This window comes from Chionomys nivalis, chromosome 1 (assembly GCF_950005125.1).
Source record: "Chionomys nivalis chromosome 1, mChiNiv1.1, whole genome shotgun sequence".
Taxonomy (NCBI): Eukaryota; Metazoa; Chordata; class Mammalia; order Rodentia; family Cricetidae; genus Chionomys; species Chionomys nivalis.
The window spans coordinates 7,921,876-7,940,994 of record NC_080086.1 but is presented as its reverse complement, the minus strand read 5'-3'; the positions used below and the strand labels follow the sequence as shown (position 1 = coordinate 7,940,994).

The window sequence follows — 19,119 nt, the reverse complement described above, 5'->3', positions numbered from 1 at the left end:
ATGGAAGTGATGTGGGAACTGTCTAGCAAAACAAATGAGTTTAATGGGAGAAAAAGAGGGGTTGTGGGTGATACAGATAGAATACATTCAACATATACTAAATGCTTGTATGAAATTTGGTACGTAGAATGAATAGATACCAATTTTAAGTATTTTTGCAGTAATAAAATACATATTTTCTCCCCAAGAATACAAATGAGGCCAGGAATTGCAGTAATTGTAATGCCTTAATCCCAACACTCAGGAATCAGAAACGGGCAGAGCTCTGTCAATTCAGGCCAGTCTGGTCTACATAGCAAAATTCAGGATAGCCGGGGTTGCATAGAGAAGAAAGAGGAAAAAAGGAAGGAAGGAAGGAAGGAAGGAAGGAAGGAAGGAAGGAGGGAGGGAGGGAGGGAGGGAGGGAGGGAGGGAGGGAGGGAGGAAGGGAGGGAGGGGGAGGGGAAAGGAAGGAAGAAGGCAGGGGAGGAGAGGGGAGGGCAGGATAAGGCATACAATTTTTAAATTATCCAGATTGAAATGGATACAAATACAAAAATCAGTCAGCACTACTCAGTTCCCTAATCATGTTTCCAAGAATGTGACTCACCAGCGTGCTCTTCTGCGCCTCAGCTAGCTTCGTCGCAATGAAGTACTGAATTGGGGCAAGGAGCACAATGACAGCAGCACCAACCAGAGCACTTGATCCAAGCAAATTGTACAGCAGGATTACCCCCATTATGATCTGGGAGGAAGCACAGAAAGAGAGCGTGAGCAAACCGTGGGAGCCAGCTGCAGGGGGAATGCCATTAGTGATAATGGACATCTTTAATTGTCCTGCTAAGTTTATTTGGGGATCAACTAAATGGTGACGGTTGGGTTTTGCTAAGATCTCTTTGTGCAGCTGAGTGGTGGGAATATATTTTTAGTGTTTTGATCTGTACAACTGGTGTCGGGCTGGGTTTTTACATGAAGCTGCAAAACAATCTCCTGGTGTTTTTGACCAGATAACACAGATGTAAACTTGAAAAGACTTTAAAGGGAAAAGGCTGTCACTCATCATAACCTTGATATTCTAGGTTCCCTTGGAATTGTACTAAATTTTCAAAGTTGTGGAAAGAAAGTACTGGCAGCATTTCACATGAGAATAGGAGGACTGTTGGGGAGCAGAGTTCCCTACTTAGTGTCTCCAAAAGTCATTTAAGACAAGAAAGCTAGGACTAACCAAACTTGTGAAGAAAGCTGGGTGTGATGACACCAGCCTTTAGACCCCAGCACTTGGGAGCTGGTGTGGGACAATGGTTTGCATTCTGTCAATTATATTTTAAATAAATGCTGATTGGCCAGTAGCCAGGCAGGAAGTATAGGTGGGACAACCAGACAAGTAGAGGCGGGTCAACGAGAACAGGAGAATTCTGAGAAAAAGGAAGCCCATTCCTCGCAGTCCTGGCCCAGCCACGGAGCAAGCAAGATATCACTGCCTTGCCAAATAAGGTACTGAGCCACGTGGCTAACATAGACAAGAATAATGGGCTAATATAAGTTTTAAGAGTTAATAAGAAGCCTGAGCTAATTGGCCAATCAGTTTATAGTTAATGTAGACAGACCTCTGAGTGATTTCTTCGGGACTTAATGACTGCAGGAACTGGGAAGGACAGAAACCTCAGACAACAGGGAGCTGTGGGCAGGAAGGTTGCTGTGGGTTCAAGACCAGCTAAGAGTACATATATAAGCTCCAATCCAACAAACAAACAAAACAAACAAAACCAACCAATCACAAAGACTCTCAGGCTACTTTATTGGATTCATTTTTCTTTTTTATCCATTTTCTTATTTTTGGTTTCTGGGAGAGGTTCCCAACTTGCTACATAGCTAAGGCTGGCTAAACTAGCCAAGGCTGGTCTCATGCTTGCTCTCCATTATGCTCAAACACTTGTATTTTATGAGTTTGAATTTCCACAAAAAACAAACTATAATACATTTAAGAACTTGCATTTTATTGTTTTATGTACTTTTAATAAATGTAGATACAGTGTGAGTTTCAATTTAAAGATGAGACTTTTAAAATAATGAAAAATGCCCCACATGGCAATCCAGAAAAAAATCTGGAAGTGTTTCTTTGGCCATTTTTATCCAGGGGTCTGAAAACTCCATATTTTAAAAACCTCACTTAAAATGCTACTTTATATAATGTATAACTAAATAGCACTACAGCTTGTCATGTTTCAACTACCCAGTTAAAGCCATGGGATGGTTTGAAGTAACCACTCTAGCTCAGAAACACTGGTGGGAGTTTGACAGAATGAAAGAGTCCAAACCTGGGTGTGGATTTGAACAGTAAATTCAACAGCCATTGGATACTAGGTGCTATGAAATGTTAGACCCTCTTTCCAAATGCTTTGGACCCAGTGACTTATTTGAACTTGACAACTTCCACAGCTATGCCAAGAAGATATGTGTAGTCTGCCCATTGTAAAGTTAAAGAAAGCCAAACTTTGAGGGGCGCAACAGCCATGCATGCAAGAGGCACACAGGCACTGGAATTTAAGCAATGTAACCCCAAATCAGACTTTTTAACCTGCTCACATTCCTTAGTCTCATATTCCTTGTCTACAAAACTTGCCAAAGGACACTAGAACATTCAAACAGTAAACCCCTTCCTGAGCCAAGCATTCTCATCTCTGCTTGTTCTATTTCCCCTTCCAATGAGTGTCTTATGTGTATTGATCTACCTGAACAGGCATGGCCCACAGATTGGGACACAGGAACAAGAACCACATGAGCTGATTGGTTTCTATGGCAACCAAGTTGTTGATCTGTCCCAGGGTCATCTCACCCATGGATAGGTTGGAAGTGGAGAGCCGAAGGATTTTATTGTATATCATAGCCTACGAGGAGAAGGGAAAGATGAATGCCAAGCTTCAGACTTAAATACAACACTAGTTAGTTACTTCCATTGGAAAAACAATTATTTTAAGTTTTTGAAAATTTACAAGTCTCTCTATATTCTTAAACTAATCATGTTCTTAAATATGAACTCATATTTCCTAGGATTATAATTAAAACCTACACTCAGCTTTAAACATTATGTTCATGAATAAACAGACAAAGGGATGGTAAATGCAAGACTTTTGAAATATCTTTCTCAATGTGTTATTTTGAAAGTTCCCCCACACATTAAGTTCGTGTTTCTTTCATTAAGTGGAAGCTACAGACCTGGAAGTCAAGAGGGTCTATGAGAAGGGAGGGGGAAGGGGCAGTGGGAAGGGAGAGGAGGTCCAAAGTTGGGGGGTTGGGGAGGGTAAGTGAATATGTGTGACTCAGAAACAGGAGGGGCTATTTTCAGGAGGTGAAAGGTACCAGTGAGAGAGAGAGGGAGAGAGAGAGAGAGAGAGAGAGAGAGAGAGAGAGAGAGAGAGAGAGAATAATAATGAAATTTGCATATAAAAATGTTACAATAAAGTCCATTATTTTATATGACACATTTTTAAAGGAGTAGTTCCTAGAAGCTTACTGCCACCATATCAAACAAAATGGAGTGGCAGCATTCCCTCCCTGTTAGTGGTCTCAGCCATACACAGTGCATAGGATTTACAAGACACACAGTTTCCTGTGGTCTACATACCAGTAGCGCCCCGCGGAGGTTGATGCCAGTCTCTATGGTCACATAGTAGGACGCCTGCAGAAACGTCCTTTGTAGGATAAGGGCCAGGAAGAGCAAGACCGCCAGCACGTAGGCATTGTCCAGGAATTCCTTCGATGAGAGTGTCTCTGAAATCTTATCCCAGAACAGAAGAAACCAAATTAAAACCAGCTTTTCCATCTACCAGATGTATAATTTGTATTTCTTAAAGGATACATGATTTTCAATTTAAAACTCAATGTTCTCACAATGAAGACATCTATCTCCCTTGAGACAGGCTCTCTTATTGGTCTGGAGTTCACCAGGTCAGCTAGACTGGCTGGGGTTGAGCCCCAGGGGCTTTCCTGTCTCCATTTCCCCAGTGCTGGCATGACAATCATAAATCACCAGGCTTTTCTGCTTGTCAGTCAAGAAGTTGGCTGACTGAGCTACCCTTGCCCATGGTCTTTAACATTAAACACAGATAACTTCTTCCGGTTTCCATGTATCCTAATTCGTGCCTAGTGAGACAAGTGTTAAAACATGTCACTCATTTCACCTGTGTCATTTCCGGGAAGAAAGGATGACTTGTGAAAATTTGTCTTAGAAGGAGAATGACTGACCCCATCATAGGGACAAGAAAATGCATGACTACAGTCAATGAAGCACACAGCATTACTAAAGTCAGTCTCCACCTTTTATTATTGAAATCTAGTGTTGTGCCGGAGTCTAAAAAGCACGCAGATTTTGTAGCTTCAACTCCTTCATAGTCCCCGTCTTCTCCTCCTCCTTTTATTGTGGTTAATAAGTGAATGAAAATGTAATTGGAGGTGAAGTGTAAAACCTTAAGCAAATTTTGTGGCTTCAGAATGGCCGTTTTAACTGCAGCAAAGTTCGTGGAGATGGATGGAGTTAGGGACTAGGCAAGCAAGCGTTTGTTCGGATGACGAACTTGAGCTAAACATGTGATGCTGCTATTTGTGAGGGGATTTCAGTAAAGTGTATTTATTTGTTTGTTTGGTTGGTTGGTTTTGGTTCTTTGAGCTAGGGTTTCTCTGTGTAGCTTTGATACCTGTCCTGGAACTAGCTTAGTAGACTAGGCTGGCCTCAAATTCACAGAGACCTGCCTGCCTCTGCTTCCTAAAGTGCTGGGATTAAAGGTGTGCAACACCATCGCCTGGCTTAATAAAGTGTTTTTAAAAAAATTAGTAAGATTTTTACTTCTATTGGCTTCTTCACCTGTCTTCAGCATTTGAACCTCGAATCCTACCCCGACTCCATTCTCCCAACCCTTGTTCAGGGCATGCGAACTTCCACTCCTATTCCAACTCCATTCTCCCAGCCCTAGTTCAGGCATGTGAACCCCCACTCCTATCCCAACTCCATTCTCCCAGCCCTAGTTCAGGCATGTGAGCCCCCACTCCTACCCCGACTCCATTCTCCCAGCTCTAGTTCAGGCATGTGAACCCCCACTCCTATCCCGACTCCATTCTCTTAGCCCTACAGTTCAGGTGTGAGCTGTTATGCCTGGATTTTTCTCCATAGCTACTGAAGAAAAGAACCTACTTCCTTACGCTTAGGTGTCAAGCCCTTTCCTGACAGGAAAATGGAGACAGGAGGATCACTAGGGCTCAGTGGTCAACCAGTTTTAGTCAAACTTAACTCCAAACCCAGTGATAAGCTTGTCTTTAAAAGCATCAAGGTGGAAGAATGATTGAGTAGAACATCCAATGTCAATCTCTGGTCTACACACACACACACACACACACACACACACACATGCATACACGCACACACGCACTCACCTGAAAATACACAGGCATACACACACAACGCAATAAAACAGCAAAGAAGAATATACAATATTAAAAACCACATTGCTCATACTGTTGCCACAGACCTTTGAAACAGTGACTTAATGCCCTCACATCCTATTTAAAGATTACTATAAAAATCAAGTAAAATAACTAATGTGAAATTTTTGCATAAAGTTTCATACTCATGAAAAGCAATTATGAAACATTTATAAACTCCAGTTCTTAGGAATAATAATTTTGATGGCTAGTTACATTCATATATATTTTTTTCTCTAAAAGGAAAATTATTAGCTTTACTTAAACATTCATTTTCTCTATTAAAAAAGCTTACTTGAATTTCTCATACTACTACATTAATAAAAAGTGACAATTACAAAGTAATCATCCAATAATGTTTTCCCTTTCAAAAGTACTGTGAGCAGGGCAGGCAAGATGGCTCAGATAATAAAGGTGCTTGCCACCAAGACTGATGGCCTGAGACCAATCCCCTGGATCCACATGATGGAAAGAGAGAACCCACTCTACTCCCATGACTTATTCTCTGATCTTCACGTGTTAGCTATGTCATTCACATGTCCACACAATACACACTGTAGTGATCTGAGTAAGAATGTCCCCCATAGGCTCCTATGTTTGAATACTTGACCCTAGTTTGTGGAACTGCTCAGGAAGGATTAGGAGGTGTGGCCTAGATAGAGGAACTGTGTCATAGAGAGCAGGCTTTCAGGTTTCAATAACATGATATTCCCAGTTATGCATTTCTCTGCCTCATGTTCATGGATCAAGATGTTAACTCTCGGCTACTGCTCCAATACCATGCCTGCCTGCCTGCTGCCATCATGTTGGTCTCATGATGGTCACAGAGTCTAGCCCTCTGGAACTATAATCATCCAACAAACTCGATCTTCTATGGGTTTCCTTTGTCACAGTATCTTCATAGCAAAAAAAGGTAACTAATGCAAACACAAACTAAGTAATAAAAAGAAAAAACAAGAACTTACTCCTGCTGTGCTGTTTGTCTTGTTCTTGGTTTCATTCACACTCTGGACAATTCCAGAAATACAGAGAGGACCAGCAAACCCCAGCAAGTCAGCTAAGTATCGGAACGTGCTGCTCAGCAAAATTGGTCTCCCAAAAGCTCTGTACATGGCCAGCCATATGGATGGGGTTCGGTTGGGATGGTCTGCAACTTTTTTCTGAAACAAACAAGAGATCCAAATAAAATTGTGAAGCAGAAACTGACAGTGATGTGCTTTCTGAAATCCCAATAATATTGTAAAGACCTAAAAATAATTGAGGAAATTTCAGTGCAACATGGGAAATTCGGCACCCTTGCATCTTATGCAGATGGTAGCTACCAGACCCTACACAATGAAACAGATATAACGTAATATATAAACTAGTTCTTTTACATCTCTGCATTATTTTTAGCTGTCAAGGGATGACAGGGGATTCTTATGGACAAATTCATATCTAGTTCTGTTGAGCTTGGAAAATATGTATCAATCATGAATATAACCAAAAAAAATCATATAAAAACAAGATGATGAGAGACAAGGAAAGGTGTTATGAGGCTCCAACTATGTATTTCCTTTCAAAAATACTGTAATGAGGACAGGCAAGATGGTTCATTGAGGTAAGGTGTCTGCCACCAAGCCTGGTGACCTGAGATCAATCTGCAGGATCCACTCCTACAAATTGTTCCCTGATCTCTACATATAAGCTATTGAGTGCAAATGTCCACACACATACATATTATAGAGATTTGAATAAAATGGCGCCATAGGCTCACATGTTTGAATATTCAAAATAGATGATCTCCAATGATTTATCTTTCACATTTTCTTAGCTTCATGAAGAGTAGTAGTCAGTTCATTTTTAAATTGTTGGAGAGTTGAGTTTGAAAAAGGAAAAATGGATACATGCTCAAAGTAAGCATTGAATCACACATTGGCCATCTTTTGTTAAGACTTTAAGGCCTGACCGTCTATGGTGGCAATGAAAACAACTCAATGGAATAAAAGGCTGGGGAATAGTTTGGCTGGTAAACCACTTGCCTTAAAAGAATGAGGACTTGAGTTCAATTATCAAAACACATGAAAAAAGCCAGGCACGGTGACTCCGATTCCCAACATTAGGGAGGCATCCCTGGGGCTCACTGGCCAGCCAACCTACCTCACTGAGGAGTCCTGTGTCCTGCTGAGATACCCTGTCTCAAAAAACAGGTGGAAATCTCCTAAGGCAACCTATGACTATTATATGGCCTCCACATACATGCAAACACACACAATGAAATAGAATTTGTCTTTTCTATTCAGTTGCCCATTAGAGGAAGTGATTTCTTCATTTTCTCGGGTTTACTTACAGTACATGAGCATGGCAAGTTCAAGCTGTACATAGAAATTGTGCAGGAAACCTAGGGTAACTTCAGTCTATATTTTAAATATTTACTTTAGCAGAGAAATGTACACACTTTGATACAATACTTTCCTCAAAGGGAAACCAGAAAAATGACTCAGGCCCATTTGAAGCAACCTTCTTCTGCAACAGCAATTTCAAAACACAGGATTCTGATATACGAGGTTATTTTCATTATTTACCATAAACACTTAGCTAATTTTTATTTAGAGTTGCCAAAAATAACTCTTTAACGAATTCCGCATGCAAGATTCCCTTCCATCATCACGAATACCAACATTTTACAGACAGTTGTAACCAAAATACATCTACAACTGTGTGTCATCATCACACCTAGGACTGTTTGAAATGATAACAGGACAAATTCAAATTTCCAAAGGAGTAAGTGGGATTGAGATGCACTGTATCCATGTATGAACTTGTCAAAGAATAAAGCAAGGGTATTTTTTAAATTAAATATTCACTTATTTTTAACATTTTAAGAAATTATTAAAATACAAAAATGTACTAGAAGCAGTCCACTTTTGAAGACATTTATGGTAATAAATAAAATAAGAGTTGACACTCCTCTAATATCTATAGTTTCCAAGTCTGAACTGCAGGACCCAGTTTGTTAATAATCAATATGAAATCTCAGAGGTTATTAGTGCCGGGCTTGGTGGCACATCCCTTTAATCCCAGCACTCAGGAGGCAGAGGCAGGCAGATCTCTATGAGTTCAGGGTTAGCCTGATCTACAAAGCAAATTCCAGGACAACTAGGACTGTTACAAAGAGAAATTCTATCTCAAGAAACCAAAAGAAGGGGAGAGGGGCATTATTAATGAAAATATGTTGTGGGATATTACTTTAACTATGTAAATAAGTATTGCATTTGTTTACGCTGCACTTGTTTAACTAGGCAAAAAATTGTTACATATGTTTATGCTGCATTTATTTAATTATGTAAAGCTGTGTTACTGTTTTACCTTACCAGCTTAAGGCACCTGATTGGTCTAATAAAAAACTGGAATAGCAAATAGCTAGGCAGTAGAGGGATGGATGGGATTGGTGGGCAGAGAGAACTAGGAGGAGGAGGAATGTAGGTTTGAGAAGAGAGCAAAAAGAGAGAGAAGGCAGAAGGAGAGGGAGATGCCTGGGGCCACACAGACAGATACAGAGTGGGCATACAGAATGAAAACGAAGATAAATGCCCCAAGGCAAAATGTAGATGAAGATAAATAGCGTAAATTAATTAAGACATAGAAACTACTTGGACAAACATAAGATAAGGCTGAGCATTTATAACTTATAATAAGTCTCCATGTCTTGATTTGGGAGCTGGTTGGTGGTCCAAGGAAAAAGCCTACTATAAACATATGTTATTTTGTCATAATTAGAAAGGTTATTACCAAGATACTTGAGAAGAATTAAAATGCATGAGCTATTAATATTCTATGATAACAAGTTAGTTACATGGGGTCACTCAACTTACTATGTTTTAAGTGTATGGTCGTTTTGCCTTCTGTATGTATGTGTACCATGTGTGTGCAGTACCCTCCAAAGCTGTATGGTGGCATTGGATCTCCTGGGAAAGGAGTGATAGATGGGTATGAGCCATTCTGTAGGTACTGAGAATCAAACCCAAGACCTCTAGAAGAGCAGCCGGTGCTCTGAACCACTGAGCCATCTCTCCAGACCCTGAGCTCATTTAATGTGTACTTGAACACGTGTCCCAGAGGAAAACCAGTACTCCCACTGTCCTTCCTTATCTGACTAGGGACAGCAATCATTACATCTTTTTACTCCAGTAGCCCTTCCTCTTTTTCCCTGGTCGTGTAATCAAGATGAAGTCAAACTACTGGGTGAGACAGATGGGAAAAAAAATCTATATTCCTTTGGCCAGATATTAATGATCTTTGTACTTTCATATTTGCCAAGCCTTCTCTCTCTCTCTCTCTCTCTCTCTCTCTCTCTCTCTCTCTCTCTCTAGATATGGAAGACAAATGCCATTACCTTTTGTTCTTCATAGGCATCCTTCAGGCAAACATAATTTGTCACTGCCCTCATTGCAATCGGCAGCTTTCCAATCGCCTTCAGATCAATAGGCTTCCTGTGAGCAGATATGATTAGCGTGTTCATCCACCAGTATGTTGCTTTGGAGAGTAAATTCACAAATGGCTGGAGGAACCTCACACCCAGGTCCTGGAGGTCTTCGGGAGGCTTCACTTTCTGAGGATTCATGAAGAAAACATATCTCTGCAGGACGAAGAATTCCACAGTGTCACCATTAGCTTACTTCTCTCCACAGACTAAAAGTAAAACAACAACCTTTCCCACATTTTTGTTTAAGACAGCCAAAACTCATGTTTTAATTTACGGTTCTTTCCATTGCATTCTGAAATATAGTTTGCCATGTTTATCCCTTATTTTCCTTAGACTAACCAGCTAGTTGTCAGAATTCCATATTGAAACCATTTGGAGACAATCCTGAAATATTAATTAGCCCATTAAAAGAACCTATTTTTTATCCTATGATAGGGGTAATATAATGAAGATTGCTCTATCAAATCATTGAGATTTTAGCACCATTGTTGAGTTACATGGTTTGGCTAATTTTAACTGTCTGTTGTGCACATTCATTGCAGTGTGCATCTCTCTATTCATAAAGTTATTTGATAGAAAAATGAATATTGAAAATTGTGTTAGTGCTAGTAGTGTCTCACACAATCTAGCATTAAGAGCAGAAAGTACAGAAGAATTGAAAGCACAGGCTCTGAGTGCCTTAACTATGGTTTTAACTACTGCATTTTTGACATGTACCTAGTTACTACTATAGACCCCTAATCAGGGAAATGAGAAGAATAGAGAAAACTATCTTCTCTATAATCATCAAATTCAAGATTCATATTTTGATAAACCCAGACATGTCTTTGACCAGTCATGGATGAATAATTCAATTACTATCTGTGAGAGCATAAATAGAGTCTGGTTCACACAGATTCTGAGACATTTGCACACACACACAGGCTCATAGAAGTAAATTCTTGGTCCTCAGGTGGTGAAACTGTTTGGGAAGCATTAAGAAATGTGGACTTGTTAAAGACGGTGTGTCACTGAGGGTGGGTTTTGTAATTTCAAAAGACTGGTGTTATTCCCAGTCTCTCCATCTGTCTGTTTATCTATCTATCTGTCTGTCTATCTATCTATTTGTCTGTCTGTCTGTCTGTCTGTCTATCTATCTATCTAATCGTCTATCTATCATCTATCTATCATCTGTCTATCTATCTATGTATCTATCGATTTACCTATCTATATCTCTATCTGTTTCATGCTTGTGGATCAAGATATAAGCTCTCATCCAACTGTTCCAGTGCCATGCCTGCCTGCCTGCTTGTCCTCCTGCTTGTTTGCCACCATGCTGGTCATGATGAACATGAACTCTAATCCTCTGAAACTGTTATTACCCCTAGTAAACCCTTTCTTCTTTAAGTGTAACACACATAGATCACATATCCTTTGTTTCACATATTCCCCTCTTCAGAAACACTACCTATTCCTATTTGGCTGTAGTCTGTAAGGATGTGGTTTTGAGTGGCAGTCATCACACAAATGCCATTGGTACTCACTCTGACCCGAATGACGTTGATCTCCACAGCCATCAGCAGCCCGTTCAAGATTACCATCACGCCTGTGATGCAGAAGCGCAGATCTGACACTCCCCACCCCAACTGCCAGTATTTGACCAACTTTATTGTCTTTGTAATAAAGGCCATCACCCAATATAGGAATAAAGCTGCAGAAAGAGAAAGGGGAAATGTAAAACTTCACTAACATTTCAACAGAAACACATGGGATTCTGTCAGTCTCTAAAGTGGCTTGTCTGTGTGTACTCCTTAAGACTTCAGTTACATAAAGAATTAATGACTTGGTATCTGTGTAATTTATTAGGCAGGTACATTGTAGTTCCCAGTGTGTGAGGATCATTGTTGACATGGAATCACTATGGGATTTATACAGCTGTAGAGCAGAGCTTCTGCTGTACTGTTAACCTTCAAGGAGGAAGAGATGCTTCTCAAACAAGTAGCTTTAAACAGCACAGCCATCTGCAGGACACAGAAACAAGCAATGACCTTGAAGAGCAGCCTAGTCCTTGACTAGCTGAATGAGAAGGGCAGACACCCAGCTAGCTCCTCACCACCACAGCCAGCATCAAACCATGAATGGGAGTGAGAAGCAAAGAGATATCTATAGCTCTGTTGTAGTAGGGAGCTGCGGGCCTGCTTTTCGTCCTGCCCGGCTCCTGCACGGCTAGCTTTATACCGGAAATAATTACACGGAAACTGTATTCTTTTAAACACTGCTTGGCCCTTTAGCTCTAGCCCTTACTGGCTAATTCTCATATCCCGATTAACCCATCTCGAATAATCTGTGTAGCACCAGTCTTACCGGGAAAGATTCAGCATGTCTGACCTGGTGGCTGGCTGCATCGCGTCTGCCTCTGAGAGGAGCTGCCCTGCATCCGAGCTCACTTCCTCTTCCTCCCAGCATTCTATTCTGTCTACTCCACCCACCTAAGGGATGGCCTATCAAATGGGCCAAGGCAGTTTGTTTATTGACAAATGACCTTCCTCCATCACTCTGTGGATACGAAAGTAGTCCGCTCTGCACTGTCCGCTCTGTACTGGGGTCCTTACAAACAAATACAGGATAAAGATGAATCTAGAACACCCCAAACAACCCAGTCTGGTCAACATTTAGCATAGTCAGAATGCTTCAGAGTGCTCCCCTTTCCTCCCTGAAGCAGGGTGCACATTGACTTCAGCACTCAACATATATCAGGGATTTTAAGCTGAAGATGTAGAAATGGGGATAAATTTAAGGGATATTACCAGATCAAATAATCCACTGTCTAAAGAGATCCACTTAAATACTAGAAACAGGTTGAGAATATGTGATGGAAAAAGATACAACCTGAAACTAGGAAGCATAGGATCCTGGAGAAACCATGTTAACTTTAAGACAAGTAGACTTCAAGATGAAATATTAGCTGGAAGAAAAAAATGTCATTAATAATCTAATAACAATAAAAGAGATTTTTGATTTTGGTTTTTGTATTTTTGAGACAAGGTATCTCTATGTAACAGCTCTGGCTGTCTTGGAACTCGCTTCGTAGACCAGACTGTCCTTGAACTCACAGAGATATGCTTGCCTCTGCCTCCCAAGTGTTAGGATTATTAAAAGTGTGCTCCATCACACCCGGCCTAAAAGAGGTCTATTTTTCAACAATCAAATTATGAGTGACCCAATGAAAACTTGAAGATCTAGACAGTCTCAAGCATCTCATATTATTTGATGTCAGTGAAACTATCCAGTCTTTGGCATTATAAGATCTACTCACCACCTTCAGACTATACCTTCACAGTAACTGACCATGGAGCTGGTAATTAGGAAAAGGGGCATAATAAAATCAAAACAGGAATGAGATATAACTCAGCAGTCAAGGCAATTATTGCATAAGCAGCCAGTGCGAGGACTGGGGTTCAGATCCCTAGACCCACATGAGTGCTGAGTGGTCTCAGTGACGCGCCTGTATTTCCAGCACCCAGAAGGCAGAGACAAGGGACCCCTGGAGCAGGTTGGCTAGTCAGAGCATCTGTATTGGTGAACTCTTCGTTCATAGGAAAGACTCTACCTCAGTGAATAAGGCAGAAGAGCAATGAGGATGATTCCTAACTTCCACCTGAGGCAGCCACACACACGTGCACATTTGTGCGACTGCACCTATGCATGCATTCATGCGCCCACACATATATGAACATGCATAGCCATCTGGACACAATACAAAAATGAAGGAAACAAAACAACAGGAACCATTCACAGTATGGTTGTATTCATTTCACAATGTAATTAAATTTTAAAATAAAACTGGGAATGGTGATTCATGCCTGTAACCCCAGAACTTGGAACACTAGTCTGATGCAAGAGAATCAGAAGTTTGAGGTCAACCTGAACTACGTATTGAGACCCTTTCTCACACACACGGGGAAAATGTCAAGAACAAAGTTGGAGAGATGACTCAGCAGTTAAGAGCACTGGCTGTCCTTTCAGAGGACCCAAGTTCAATTCCTAGAACCCACATGGTAGGTCACAACCCATCTGTAATTACAATTCCAGGAAATCCAGTATCTTCTTGGGTATATGCATGGTACACAAACACACGTGTCAGCAAAACACCTGTATACATAAAATGAAAACAATAGAATAAAATAAAAAAATGAAAGTGTTACTTTTTTAAAGTCAAGAGCAATGTCTGTCACCTCTGCTTGTTGCTTAATGGGTGACAGACACTTAACAACTTAAAACAGCCCACACTTGTCTGGCAGTTTTCACGTGCTGTGAGTCGAAGCACGTGTCATCTGGATTCTCTCAACAAACACAAGCCAAGTGATGACAGCTTGGCTGCACTGCTGGTCAGCAGTGGACCAACGAACTTTGAATTTTTGTTCTTGCCACACGTTGTTGGAGCCTCCTCGACCTCAGGAGAATAAGTGACAGACTAGGGACGCCACGCACAGAGACAGAGCAGTCACCTCCGAGTCTTTCTGCTCGGGAAGCTAGCTAGATGTCTCCAAATGCTCAGAAATTTAACCAAGTATATCTCATAATCCATGTGAAAGGATAGTTCCTGTACACACTAGAAAACATTCTACATAAATTCTACTTTATGTAAAAAATTAAGAAAAACTAAACTTAGAGTAAGATTATTGTTTTAGACATTCATTTTGCAGAGGTCCCAAATCAGTGTTTCTACCTTAAAAGTTCTGGGAAGGAGGACAAAGGAGAAAATCTGGAGAAAGGAGGCAGTGGATTGCAAGTAGAAAAGGACAGAACACTGAGACAGTGTGCCTGAACTAGTGGGAGCTCACTAAACACAGCTGGACTGCGACTGAATGACCATGGGATCAAACTGGACCCTCTGAATGTGGAGCCAATGATAATGGCACTGGGATTTGTCTCTACTGCATGTACTGGCTTTTTGAGATCCTATTCTATTTTAATGCACACCTTCCTAAGCCTGGATGGAGTGGGGAGGGCCTTGGACTTCCCACAGGGCAGGGTACCCTGCCCTCTCTTAGGACTGGAGTGGGAGGGGGAGAGGGTGAATGGGGAAGCAGGAGGGAAGTGGGAGGAGGGGAGGAAGTGGAAATTTTGATTGGCATTATTTATAAAGTAATAAAAAATTATCAGGAAAAAAAAAGAATTCAGGCGAACAATAAAAAAAGAAAAGGACAGAACACAAAATGAACAACTGATGAAAGACTGCCCTGCGGAACATCAGCAAGACTGATCAGAAAGGACCATAGCAGACTGCTAATTCCTTAGCCAGGTTAGACAAGACGGGAGACTAAAACGGCCAGCATTGGGAAGGGAGGCAGCTATACCTCTAGCTTCATCTGTGAGCACGATAACCAGGGACAACTTTATGTTATCCCATCTGAAAAGTTATACCAAAGGGAATTGCTTAGAACCAATGACCGTGTGTGTGAAATAAAGAGTCTTGCCTCCTAATAGTATCTTATAGCACTTGGATTTTAAGTACATTGTGATTCTCAAAACAAAAGTTAAAACTACAAACTTTCCAGATAAAGAACAAGATAGCAAAGATTTAAGACATAGGAAGAAGGCCATTAGATAAACTACACCACATCAAAATTAGTTTTTTCTATTTCACAGGAGGCCCAGATCACAAGGATACCAACTTAATACCTCACAAAGACACCAACGAAGAAATCTATCAAATGGTACTCTGTGCTAGGAGCCAAGGAAGATGCATATTAAAGCCACAGTACGCTATTGGTATACACCCACCAGTCTAGAAAATATAAAATGATTCAACAACTTTGGGGAAGCATCTGTTGGCTTCTTACTGATATAGACATATGCCTCTACCTGCCCTATGGCCCAGAAGTTCTCTCAGAGGTTTTTACCCTAAAGAAATAATCTCATATTTCCATGAAATTTCACAATAGCCCTTTACTGTCATAACAGCCCGACTCCAGACAGAGTCTGGGTATGCGTCAACACCACAGGGAAAAGAGAGCTTCCATGGAGGAATGCTGTTCCACAGTTGATCCTAAGGCACACTGTTCCACACTGATCAAAGCACGCTGTAAATGAGCCTCACCGAATGATGCTGAGAGAAAGCAGCCCACATTGAAAGAGTTGAGAGTATTTGATTCAATCTGTGTGAAACTGGAGAACAAGCCAACCTCCTCATGGAGGAAATTAGGATGGATGTTGCCTCTGTGTGGACGGAAGGGAAGTGAGGGTAGTCTAAGACAGAGACTACATGCTCAGCTAAGGGCGATGCTATGTTGGGCTGATGGGGTACACACAACTAACAGTTCAAGGCCTCTTGGCTTCAGGAATGCAAACTTTAGTTCACAGGAAGAACTACAGACAAAGGTTAACACCAGTTAGGGAGTGTGTGTGTGCGCGAGTGTGTGTGTGTGTGTTTGTCTGTCTGTCTGTCTGCTCTCTGCTTCTGTCTGTGTCTATGTGTGTCTTTATGTATGTAAAGAGTAGAAAAATAAAGATTTGTGCTAAAACAAACAGAATGAAACCTAAAGTGAAGAATTTTGGGCAGTAGGTAAATGAGTACTTGTATAATTTTTTCAATTTTATGCCAATTTGGAAGTTTTCATCATGAATTTGTAATTGGAACAAATTGCAAGTTCATGATTTTAAAATGGGCATTTTTTTTTCTGGGATCAAATCTTTCTCTTAAAATGATGGTAAAGTAACCCTGTCTTTTCATTGCGTCAGTCCCTCATTTTAGACATAAACCAAAGCCTTGTCTCCCACCTACATAACAATTGTGCACTGATTTTGACTTCAAGTCATTAAATACATTGTTAAATCATACATGTTCTTTTCATTTGTATCCTGTAACTTAATTATATGCTTTCAAATGTTTCTTTTCTTTTTTTCTTTTTTGTTGCCCGTTAGAAATTTCTTGTAGTTACTAGAAAGCCTTTGTCAGAGTTCAGGCTTTGGCAAACCTTTTGTGCTAATTAGATTCCCTTCCCCCAGCCATGTGTCAGGCAACCCAGAATTAAGCCATCAGTATTTTTTTTATGCAGCCATATTGACTGTCAACACCCTCTTGACAATAAAGCACTATTGTATATTTAATTTCTTCTTATAATCTCCTGGTCAGTAGTCAATGGCATTTTCCCACATCAACCACATAAAATCCAGGTCCTTGGGTAGTTCTAAGCTTGCGCTTGTACTAACACTTGATTGTGGTTCTAACTTTGACAGGTTCACAGGACCCTCAAGTTCACCAGGGGCCCAGAATCATTTCAGTTGCGTCTTCATGACAATGTATGCAAAAAATAGAAATATGAGTCAAAGTTCTGAGCCCAACCTACTGGAAAAAGTTCTATCATGTCAACATAAGGCAAAAGTGAAGTAAAGAGCGTTCAACTCCCCATTTCTAGAGGTCAAAGGAGCCTGAGAGGCTAACTGGGCAACCGTAACCCCCATGCAGGAGAGAGCAGCTAAGCTTTGAGAGGCTGTTCCCCTTGACTGCAATCATCTTTTCAGCATGCTACAATGCTCACTCTGCTGCAAGTAGACATCTGGGAACTCCCCAAGAACCTACAGCAGAATGGAATCCACTGGCATCACCAGAGGGTGGGAAAGGCCCTTGGAAGTTGTCTCAAGACTCCAAGGCAAAGGGATACGTGGAGCTATGTGAGATAACATGTTCACAGGGCCACTATGTGTTAAGCTCTGATGGTTAGAAAATGATTCTTTAGTAGAGTTTGAAGTCCGGAGTGGTGATGCCTCCAAAAGTTCCTTTATTGTGCAGGATTGTTTTGGCTATCCTGGGTGTTTTTGCTTTTCCATATGAAGTTGAGTATTGTCCTTTCGAGGACTGTGAAGAATTTTGCTGGAATTTTGATGGGCATTGCATTGATTCTGTTGATTGCTTTTGGTAAGATTGCCATTTTTACTAAGTTAATTCTACCTACTCAAGAACAGGAGAAAAAAAATTAAAAATAAAAAAAAAAGAACAGGAGAGATCTTTCCATTTTCTGGTATCTTTGTCAATTTCTTTCTTAAAGATTTAAAGTTCAAACTGTACTACAATACTGAAAACAGCCTGATATTGGCATAAAACAAACAGGAGGACCAATGGAAATCAAAGACCAGAACATCAATCCACACATCTACAAACACCTAATTTTTGACAAGGAAGCAAAAGATATAAAATGGAAAAAAGAAAGCATATTTAACAAATGGTGCTGGCATAACTTGATATCAACATATAGAAGAATGAAAATAGATCCATATCTATTGCCATGCACAAAACTCAAGTTCAAATGGATCAAAGACCTCAACATAAAACTAACCACATTGAACCTCATAGAGAAGAAAGTGGGAAGTATACTTGAATGCATTGGCAGAGGAGACCACTTCCCAAATATAAAGCCAGTAGCACAGACACTGGGAGAAACAATAAATGGGACCTCCTGAAACTGAGAAGCTTCTGTAAAGCAAAGAACAAGACAAAACTGCAGCCTAAAGAATGGGAAAATATCTTCACCAACCCCACATCAGACATATGGCTTATCTCCAAAATATACAGAGAACTCAAGAAATTGGTCATCAAAAGAACAAATAATCCAATAAAAAACAGAGTACAGACCTAACATAGAACTCTCAAGAGAGGAATCTAAAATGGCTGAAAGACACTTAGGGAAATGCTAAACATCCTTAGTCAAGAGAAATGCAAATCAAAACAACTCTGAGATTCCATCTTACACCTGTAAGAATGCCCAAGATCAAAAACAGTGATGAAGACTTACGCTGGAGAGGATGTGGGGTAAAGGGAACACTCCTTCATTGCTGGAGGCAGTGCAAACTGGTACAGCCCATTTGGATGTCAGTACGGTGGTTTATTCATAAAAAATGGGAAACAACCTACCTCAAGATCCAGCAATACCACTTTTGGGTATATACCTAAAGGATGCCCAATCATACCACAAGGATATGTGCTCAACTATGTTCATAGCAGCATTATTTGTAATACAGAACCTGGAAACAACCTAAATGCCCCTCGACCCAAGAATCAATTAAAAAAAAATGTGGTTCATTTACACAATGGAGTACTACAGAGCAGAAAAAATAATGACATCTTGAAATTTGCAGGTAAATGGATCTATAAAAGATCATTGAGTGAGGTAGCCCAGATCCAGAAAGACAATTATCATATGTACTCACTCATAAGTGGC

At 40.5% G+C, this 19,119-nt stretch overlaps 1 protein-coding gene across 10 annotated transcripts in view; it reads right to left on the bottom strand.

Annotated features, from left to right (window-relative positions):
• The window catches only part of Abcc9 (ATP binding cassette subfamily C member 9), a 127,097-nt gene that overhangs the window by 94,968 nt on the left and 13,010 nt on the right, over positions 1 to 19,119 (bottom strand). For 9 of the 10 annotated variants that reach the window (XM_057763719.1, XM_057763779.1, XM_057763746.1 and 6 more), the window contains 6 exons: positions 11,443 to 11,609; positions 9,830 to 10,072; positions 6,420 to 6,614; positions 3,605 to 3,757; positions 2,712 to 2,867; positions 590 to 724 (listed from right to left, as the gene is read on the bottom strand). In XM_057763719.1, coding sequence (XP_057619702.1) covers positions 590 to 724; positions 2,712 to 2,867; positions 3,605 to 3,757; positions 6,420 to 6,614; positions 9,830 to 10,072; positions 11,443 to 11,609 — 1,049 coding nt within the window. Of the gene's footprint in view, positions 1 to 589; positions 725 to 2,711; positions 2,868 to 3,604; positions 3,758 to 6,419; positions 6,615 to 9,829; positions 10,073 to 11,442; positions 11,610 to 12,262; positions 12,272 to 19,119 lie in introns of those variants that run through there. The other variant, XM_057763800.1, reaches the window with a different exon arrangement.